General features: G+C 38.6%; 1 protein-coding gene across 4 annotated transcripts in view; it reads left to right on the top strand.

The window, feature by feature from the left end:
- The window catches only part of RRP15 (ribosomal RNA processing 15 homolog), a 53,028-nt gene extending 43,675 nt beyond the window's left edge, over positions 1 to 9,353 (top strand). For all 4 annotated transcript variants that reach the window (XM_069544617.1, XM_069544620.1, XM_069544616.1 and 1 more), the window contains one exon: positions 7,901 to 9,353. In XM_069544617.1, coding sequence (XP_069400718.1) covers positions 7,901 to 8,044 — 144 coding nt within the window. In that variant the 3' untranslated portion in view covers positions 8,045 to 9,353. The remainder of the gene's footprint in view (positions 1 to 7,900) is intronic.
- The last annotated feature ends 535 nt before the right edge of the window (positions 9,354 to 9,888 follow it).

Here is a 9,888-nt window from a genome sequence, read left to right on the forward strand (position 1 = left end):
ATACAACCATCTCATCCTGTGGCCCCCTTCTCCTGCCCTCAGTCTTTCCCAGCATCAGGGTCTTTTCCAGTGAGTTGGTTCTTCACATCAGGTGGCCAGAGGCTTGGAGCTTCAGCTTCAGCATCAGTGCTTCCAGTGAATATTCAGGATTGATTTCCTATAGGATTCACTGGTTTGATCTTACTGTCCAAGAGACTCTGAAGAGTCTTCTCCAGCACCACAGTTTGAAAACATCAATTCTATGGTGCTCAGCCTTCTTTATGGTCCAGCTCTCACATCCGTACATGACTACTGGAAAAACATAGCTTTCACTAGATGTCATTTTGTTGGCAAAGTGATGTCTCTGCTTTTTAATGCACTGTCTAGGTTTGTCATAGCTTTTCTTCCCAAGGAGCAAGCTTCTTTTAATTTCCTGGCTGCAGTCACCATCTGCAGTGATTTTGGAGCCTAAGAAAATAAAATCTGCCACTGTTTCCACTTTTTCCCTATCTATTTCCCATGAAGTGATGGGACCAGATGCCATTTTCTTGGTTTTTGAATGTTAGTTTTAAGCCAGCTTTTTCACTCTCTCTTTCACTTTCATTAAGAGGCTCTTTAGTTGCTCTTCACTTGGGAATTGCTTATTAAGAATTCTTTGAGAATTAAAGAAAAGTTAAGTTTGCTTAGACAGGGGATCTTCCATCAGTATGTTCTTGAATCAGTAGGTTCTTCATTGAAATTCTCTTATATTCAAGATTGAAAATATTCAATTCTTATGATTCAATTTTCAGTTCTTTAGTGGGATGTCACAATGTCTTACACAGTTAGAAAATCATTGATATTCTTAGTCAAGTTCTAAAGATTTGGGGCTATATTTTACTTCTGTTGATTTCTACCAGAATACATTTTTTAATATGAAGGGGTTTTTCGTATGCTCTTAATTTCATAGGCCGAACTTTAAGATAGGATCTGTCATCACCACCACCACCTCTCAACGCAGGAGGCTGCAAATAAGGAAAGAGTTTATTTGTTGGATCTTAAGAATTAGAATTTGAGGGGGGCAGATTTGGATAATCCTGGAAGAGAAAGAGACAGGGATTTAACAAAAGTCACCCACCGAGAATTGTGATCAACTGACTCAAGTCAGAGATTTGTCCTTAAAGAATCATGAGTTGTTTCAGGGTAGGAGGTCCAACAAGTAGATAAGACTCTGCTGTCATGAATTTCTGGCAAATGACCTGAATGGCTTCTTCCGATCAGAAGGTCAGATTCCATCCAGGCAGAGGTGTACATGAGTCATACTTCTCTAATGGCTTCTTGGGCTCTGTTTTAGAGGGCGCTCTTTGCACACTACTGATTCCATTTTGATTGCCTTTCACTCATGTAGAGGAGATTTACTAACTACAGTTGTAAATCGCATAAAAGAATTTACAGCAGCAAAGGTATTCAGATGAATTTAGCCAGTGGTGTGAACCTTTTTTAGTTTAGATGAAAATAAATTAAAATGAAAACAGCGGTCTTCTTAGGGGAAGCATTGAAATCAGCTGTTGCTGATGGCTAAATATAGATATGATCATCATGTTTATTTTTTTAGGATTTGACTTAATTTTTCCCCCTTCAAAACTGAAATGAGTTCAGGTTCTTAATTGTTTGGTATTAGACTAATGAATAATTCCAAAATTCTGTTTTCAGTTTTCCTTTTCAGTAGCTGCCAGTGTATGTTTGGTCCTTGAAATGGAAGCTGATTAACATTTTGAAGGGTTGTCTTCATCTTCAAAATCAGCACAGACTGCTTCTGTATGATCTTGATTAAGTATTTGTACAGAGCCAGGCCAGTGAGGGTGGGGACTATTTTGTTTCCATGTGTCATGTGGTTTTCATTAGCTTTTGCGTTTAAGTCAGTTTTATTTTTCAGTTGATGTAGGCGCAGAGAGTTGTCTTGTAGGTTGCTTTAGGTCATTGGGTCACTGTGGCCTTGCAGTGAATCTGACCGACTTCATAAGCTGGTACGTTTTGATCAGTCAACACAACTTCGTCTGACAGAGGTAAATATCTGAGTCTCATGTATACAGTTTGGGTCCTTGTCTTTTAACATTATATTTATACCAAGGTGAAGAATGGGGAAGTGCATTTAGTTTCTTTCCAATCTTAGACCTCTGTCTAAACTTTCTCATTTGTAGTGTTGTTGTAGTCAGCAGTTAACCAGTAATTCAAATCCAGAACTCTCTATATTGTAATTGTAATACATCAGTTTGTCATTGCTTCTGTTTTACAAACAAAACAAAAACTTTTAATTCTCATGATGTCTCAAAATTTAATGAAATCTCTCTAGGGATTGGACTTCCCTGGTGGCTCAGTGGTAAAGAATCTGCCTGCCAATGCAGGAGATGAGAGTTCGATCCCTGGATCAGGAAGATCCTTTGGAGAAGGAAACAGCAACCCACTCCAGTGGGAAATCCCATGGACAGAGGAGCCTGATGGGCTATAGTCCATGGGGGTCACAAAGAGTCAGACACGACTCAGTGACTGAACAACAGTATCTAGGGACCTTAGGCAAATTTTACCAGTGAATGACACATTTGGAATTTGCCTCACACTTTCTTTTTCTCTTATGTTAATGTCTGATCCACCTTTTCTTTGTGGGTGCTGCATTTTTTAAAGGAAGTTTTATTCTTAATGGTAAGCAATCTTTATGGAAAAGATCCAAATAAGTTGCAATTATGTATATCTGTTGTGTGAGATAATTTGCCCAACTTCTGGCTTTCATAGAAATTAACTTAAAGTATGCTTCAGTTCTCAGTGTATTTTAGTACTCATTCTACTGTGTAATTTTTAGGTTATAACAGATGATTTAGTAGTATATTGTGTTCATGCGTGGTGTTGGAGAAGACTCTTGAGAGTCCCTTATGCAAGGAGATCCAGCCAGTCCATCCTAAAGGAAATCAGTCCCGAATGTTCATTGGAAGGACTGATGTTGAAGCTGAAACTCCAGTACTTTGGCAAAGATGCAAAGAGCTGACTCATTTGAAAAGACCCTGATGCTGGGAAAGACTGAAGGCAGGAGGAGAAGGGAATGACAGAGGATGAGATGGTTGGTTCCTTTTCTCTTTTGTCTTTCACTTCTCTCCTTTTCACAGCTATTTGTAAGACCTCCTCAGACAACCGTTTTGCCCTTTTGCATTTCTTTTTCTTGGCGATGGTCTTGATCACTGTCTCCTATATAGTGTCACGAACCTCCCATAGTTCTTCAGGCACTCTGTCAGATCTAATCCTTTGAATCTTTTTGTCACTTCCACTGTATAATCGTAAGGGATTTGATTTAGGTCATACCTGAACAGTTGAGTGGTTTTCTCTACTTTTCAATTTAAGTCTGAATTTTGCAATAAGGAGTTCATGATCTGAGCCACAATCAGCTCTTGGTCTTGTTTTTGCTCACTGTATAGAGCTTCTCCATCTTCAGCTGCAAGGAATATAATCAGTCTGATTCCAGTATTGACCACTGGTAATGTCCCTGTGTAGAGTCATCTCTTGTGTTTTTGGAAGAGGGTGTTTGCTATGACCAGTGTGCTCTCTTGGCAAAATTCTATTAACCTTTGCCCTGCTTCACTCTGTACTCCAAAGCCAAATTTGTCTGTTAATCCAGGTATCTCTTGACGTCCTACTTTTGCATTCCAGTCCCCGATGATGAAAAGGACGACTGTTTTTGATGTTAGTTCTAGAAGGTCTTGTAAGTCATCATAGATCTGTTCAACTTCAGCTTCTTTGGCATTGGTGGTTGGGGTATATGTTCAACTTCAGCTTCTTCAGCAGTGGTTGGGCATAGACTTGGATTACTGTGATACTGAATGGTTTGCCTTGGAAACGAACAGAGATCATTCTGTCGTTTTTGAGATTGCACCCATGTACTGCTCAGCTGGTCGAGAATCTACCTGCAATGCTGGAGACCTGGGTTTGATCCCTGCATTGCGAAGATCCCTTAGTGAAGGCAACAGCTACCCACTGCAGTATTCTGGCTTGGAGAATTCCATGGACTGTATAGTACATGGCGTCACAAAGAGTTGGACATGACTGAGCGACTTTCACCATCTTCCATAGTGCCCTGTGTAAGTGGTGCTGGGAAAACTGGACAGCTCGGTTGAAAAGAATGAAATTAAAACACTTCCTAATGCCATACACAAAGATAAACTCAAAATGGATTAAAGACCTAAAGGTAAGACCAGAAACTATAAAACAGAGGAAAACATAGAACCCTTGATCTTCTGTGACCCTTCTCCTAGAATAATGGAAATAAAAACAAAAATGAGTAGGATGTAATTAAACTTGAAGGCTTTTGCATAGCAAAAGAAATTACAAACAAGGTGAAAAGGAAACCCTCAGAATGGGAGAAAATAATAGCAAGGGAACCAACTGACAGAGAATTAATTTACAAAATATACAAGCCACTCATACAACTCAATACTGGAAAAACAAACTGCCCCATCAAAAAGTGGGGAAAAAAGACCTACACAGACGTTTCTCCAAAGAAGACATACAAGTAGCTAACAAACACGTGAAAAGATGCTTAACATCACTCATTATTAGAGAAATGCAAATCAAAACTACAATGAGATACCACCACACAGCAGTCAGAATGGCCATCATCGAAAAGTCTGCAAACAGTAAATTTTGGAGAGGGTGTGGGGAAAAGGGAACCCTCTTGTGTTGCTGGTAAAAGTCCAATGCTGGAGAGGGTGTGGAGAAAGGGGAACCTTCTTGCATAGCTGATGGGAATGTAAGTTGATACTCCCACTATTTTGGTAAAGCATACGAAACCCCATGAACAGGGGAGCCTGGTGGGCTTCAGGCCATGGGGTCACAAAGAGTCGGACACGACTCAGTGACTGCACAACAGCAGCAACCCCCCGGGGGTTTGTCTTCCTTGAGGTCACTGTTCCAGGCTTTCCTCCCTGCCTGCCTGTAGTCACCATGCTGGAGTCTCCCAGACTGTTTTTCCAGTTATCTTACCTTTTCTAATGTTTTTCGTTACTTTTTTCTTTCTGCTCTATTTTCTGCATGATTTCCTTAGCTTTGTCTTCTCACCTTTATACTTTTTTTTTTTTCAGCCATCCTGCTTTTACTTCTAAGCTCTTTGTTATTCTGCTAATGTTTCTTTTAAAATAGCAACTGTTCTCATTTTGTAGATACGATATAATCTCCTAACTCTTCAGGGATAATAATGATATTTTCCCTTAAGTTTTTTTTTTAATTTGAATAGTTTCTTTTTATTAGAAGTTGCTTTTTAAATGTTTGTTTATATTATTCTTCCTCTTCTTTTTGATAAATCTTACTTGTTCATGATTAGAACAAATAATCCTAGAAAAGTTGATTGGACGCTCTGAATATGTGGAGTTTGTCCACATGACATGTGAGCTTTAATGTAGCCTTCCCTTAGTGTGTTATTTAGTAGTTACTGGTTAGATTTTCTATGGAGTATTCCTGATCTCCCTGGAGGAGCTCTGGCTGCCAGCATTTTGGGAGTCCACCATGAGAAGGCGGCTGGGACTCATTGGAGGTGAAGTGTATGTGCTTGTTTGTAACTTAATCCCCTGGTTTTGGTACTGCACCAATGCTTTCATCTGCACTAGCCCATTACCCCTCCGGAGGTTAAACCTCTAGTCTCCTGCCAGGGGAGTGGGGAGGGGAATCCAGGGGAAACACTTTCACCTACTTCTCTTTATCTTGATTCCTCTGTTTCATCTTACTTCCAAAAGTAGCAGAACTGCCCATTCCTGGGTTTTGGTTTTTTCCCCTGAAGAGTCTGCAGGGTGAACTGGGTTAGTTGTCAGACTGACAGTTGGAGTTGTAGGATTCACCTTCCTTGGCTTTGCCAAGACATGGTCCATCTGCTTCCACCTTCTAAAATCGTGTTGCTGTTTTGTCTTTGGATCTTGTCCTCATGGAATGAGCTTCCCAGGTGGCACAGTGGTAGAAAATCTACCTGCCAGTGCAGGAGACGCGGGTTTGACCCCTGGGCCAGGAAGATCCCCTTGAGAAGGAAATGGCAACCCACTCCAGTATTCTTGCCTCTGAGAAATCCCATGGACAGAGGAGACTGGCGGGTTGCACTCCATGGGGTCGCAAAGTGTCCAACGGGCTGGAGAATTACGTGGACTGTATATAGTCTGTGGGGTCGCAAAGGGTCAGATATGACAGAGTGACTTTCACTTTGCTGGTGACTAACAACAAATACCAGGAAACATATACTTTTTAGAATTTAATCGAAAACCTTGAGTAATTAACTTGGCAGAGGTGTTACAGTTAATGGTTCAAAGTGGATCTCTGTTCGATGGGAACAGCTCTCGCTTATTTAAGTAAGGTGAGATTGGCAGAGAAAACTTTAGCTGACTCAGGGAAAATGGCCTTTATTCAGTTAGGTAATTTAACAGAAGCAGAAGTCACTTAGGAATGTGGGTTTGGTCCTGTAGAGATGAGGAATGGGGGTGTGTTGGCGTCCTCCAGGAGCAGCGTTGTAAACTGCCTTTCTGCTCTGTCGCCCTCTGTCAGTGGCGGCACAGAAAGCTTTGGAACTATTCTGTGGTTGGGTTTTTAACCAACACAGATGTCTCTTGTTTCTTCATGCTGGTTAAATTATAGTACAAAGTATACTGTTTGATTTACTAAGTCAGTTCTGAAATCGTTGTTCACATTTATATACTCTCCAGTCTTTGGGTTCTATTTAGGAAAAAGCTTTGATGAGTAAGCCAAAAAGATATTTTTTCCTGTTTGTGATAGCATCCTTTAAAAAAAAAAAAGTATTACTGTTTCAGGGCTATATTTTTTGAAATTTTAAAAAAAGATGGCTTCAGCAGAATTAGATCAGTAATCTCTTAACCTGGTAAGTGTTTTTAACATCTTTTCTCCTAATAATTGCTTTTTATAGGTTAATAGGCTCCCATAAAGTAACTGTTTTCTCTAACCAAATGGGTTCGTGTATATTTAGATATTTTCCCCACATTGTGTATTTCTGTGCATGGAGTAAGTGGAAAAGCACAGACTGTTAGCTCCATGAAGACAGGGACTTTGTTTTGTTCATCTCTCTTTCTGATACTCGGGACAGTGTTTGATAGGCAGTTCTCAGTGACTATTTGCGGAATAAAGAAAAGGGACTAGTTCAGCATCCTGCACTACTTAATTAATGCCACAAGGTGGTACTGTTGTACCGTGAAATAAAAGGCTGTAATTCTTAGACCTCTTGCATAGTTTACATAAATCCTAGGAATAAACAAAATGAATTGACCATTATGTTTATTGCCCGGTTCGGTTATTTATGGTTTGAGGATGTGACTAGTCTTTTGAGACCATGATTTGGGGAGGCAGTGAGATCATAACTTATATAACCTTTGGTTCAGATTTTTATCAAATTTTAAATGTGATAGCATCTATAAACACCTAGCACAGTATCAGGTTAGTTTTATTTTTCACTCTTTTAATTAATTTTGGATTAAAATGCTTTGTTAAAAATTTCTCTCTGTGTTAAAATAATTTACCAAATGTTTTCTAATAGGTTGTCACTAAATGTTAAATAATATTTTGTAAGTCTGTTTTGATTGTCAGAAGATTTAAAAAATTGATCCCAAACCTAGATTATCACCACAAACAACCCCCGCGCCACACACACACACACACACACACACACACACACACACGCTGCAGATAAAAATATAATTCTGCCTCTGGTTCTTGTATGAGGCTCACATTTTCTAATACGGTACTACATATTTGTGTGTATACGATCATAATGTATATAGTTAATCTATCGTTTGTCTTGGTTTCACTCCTATTATAAAACAGTGTCGACAGGTTTGTTTTGTAGCCTAGAATTTTAAAATTTCCTTATGGTGAAATTGACTTCTGAATATTTTGATCATGTACTTTCCCTCAGACGGAAGCGAAATCAGAAGAGGGCCCAGGATGGACGATCTTGCGTGATGATTTCATGATGGGAGCATCCATGAAAGACTGGGACAAAGAAAGTGACGGACCAGATACCAGCGGACCAGGGTCTGGAAGTGACTCTGACACATAACGCTGTATAAGAAACACAGTTTACGTTTTAGTTTTCCTGGAAAAATAGTTCATACTCTGAAGGTTGGGAAACTATAGAGATTGCATTTGTAAGAAAGCCAAAAGACTTTCATTATTACCAACTTTGGTGTTTCCTTTTTTTATGTAAACTTTGTTAAAATTATATTTCAAACCTTATATGATTTTAAGCATTGTTCCTTAGAACATTTGTAAAAAGAAATATTTCTACTTAAGAGGTGCATTTTGCTAGGTTCACTATAGGTTTACATACTGCTCTTGGATATTGGTATTTCATTCAGATATCACCAGTGTTTGTGGAAATGCAACATCAATTCATAATTAAAATGAACTCCTTGATGTTAGTGTTTTTCAGCCTCTAACTTACAGACCTGAATATGTATATTTTTTTGTGGGAAAGGGTTGGTGGTGATTTTGGTGAGGTATTGAGAAAACCTATGTATTAATAACAAAATTTTTAAATCTTAGCATTTCTGATTTGGGGTAATGATTTTCTTTATAGATACTCTGGCAAATAATGATTTAAGAAGTATCAAATTTCTACTTCTGTATTGCCTTTTATATGCTAAGTAATGTATATAAATAATGACTTAGATTTATTTTAAATGTTTATTTTTGTATGAGAGATTTACTGAGGTGGAAATTCTCGTATTTAACTTAAACAGTGAAACAATTTCTTAGGAAGCATATTTGACATGTTCTAGTTGATCTTATTTCCCTATTTTTGAGTTTTTTCCCCCTAATTTGAGTTAGCTTAAATTTTCTTTTATGGACAGACTGACCAGTGAAATGGTAGACAGTAGATGCGTATGTGTGTGCTTACTCACTTCAGTCGTTATCTGACTCTTTGCGACCCTGTGGACTGTAGCCCACCATGTTCCTCTGTCCATGGGATTCTCCAGGCAAGAATACTGGAGTGGATTGCCAGGCCCTCCTGCAGGGATCGAACCAGCATCTTCTGCAGCTCCTGACTTACAGGCAGGTTCTTTACCACTGAGCTAGCAGGGAAGCCCAGACAGCAGATAGTCTGCATCAGAAAGCTGCATCTGAGTTGAGGCTTGATTCCTTATAGTTGCCTTAAAGATTACTAAGTTGGGTGGCTTTTAAAGTCTAGATATTAAACAGAAAGAGATGAGAAAGCAGGACTATTTAAATACCATTCCAAAATTTCTGTGACACTGGGCCTAAGCTGCAAAGTTTGTAGGGGAATTATTTAATAAAAGTGATCTGTTCATTTTATAAAAGGATTCATTTCACCATCTTTCCATAATAAAAATAGTTGCCTCCTACTACCCAGTTGCACTTGTCTGTGTGTGTTATATATATGGAAGGATAATCCTCCCCTCAGAACTATGCTAGAGCAGAGTTGTTTATATTTGCAAACCCATTTGAGTATTACAAGTATTATGTAACCAGAGTCAAATTAGTCCATGGCCTGGTATTTGTTATCCTAAAAGGAAGGTATACATCTAAGATATCAAATGCTTAAACCAGCAGAGCTCAAAATGCATTTTTATATTTATCCAAACTTTTGAAATTTAGTGTCTTCTTGAATTATAGGACTGCTGTTTTGTCAATGTAATATAAATAAATGTGAACAGTTATTCCTCAGTAGTAACATGAGCACCTAAATATCTCAATATAACTTAACACACGTAAGTATTTCAGTGCAGCCTAATATGTAGATCATTTTGAGAAATTTGCAGCACCTAAAAACTTACCTTCTCAGAATCAAAGATTTTAATTTTATTTTTTTGCTATTAATCTGTTTCTGAATCATATTAAAGCTTTGCAAAAATTCTGCTGTGCTAACATCAGGTGATAGAA

The sequence above is a fragment of the Ovis canadensis genome, chromosome 12 (assembly GCF_042477335.2).
Source record: "Ovis canadensis isolate MfBH-ARS-UI-01 breed Bighorn chromosome 12, ARS-UI_OviCan_v2, whole genome shotgun sequence".
NCBI classification, from domain to species: Eukaryota; Metazoa; Chordata; class Mammalia; order Artiodactyla; family Bovidae; genus Ovis; species Ovis canadensis.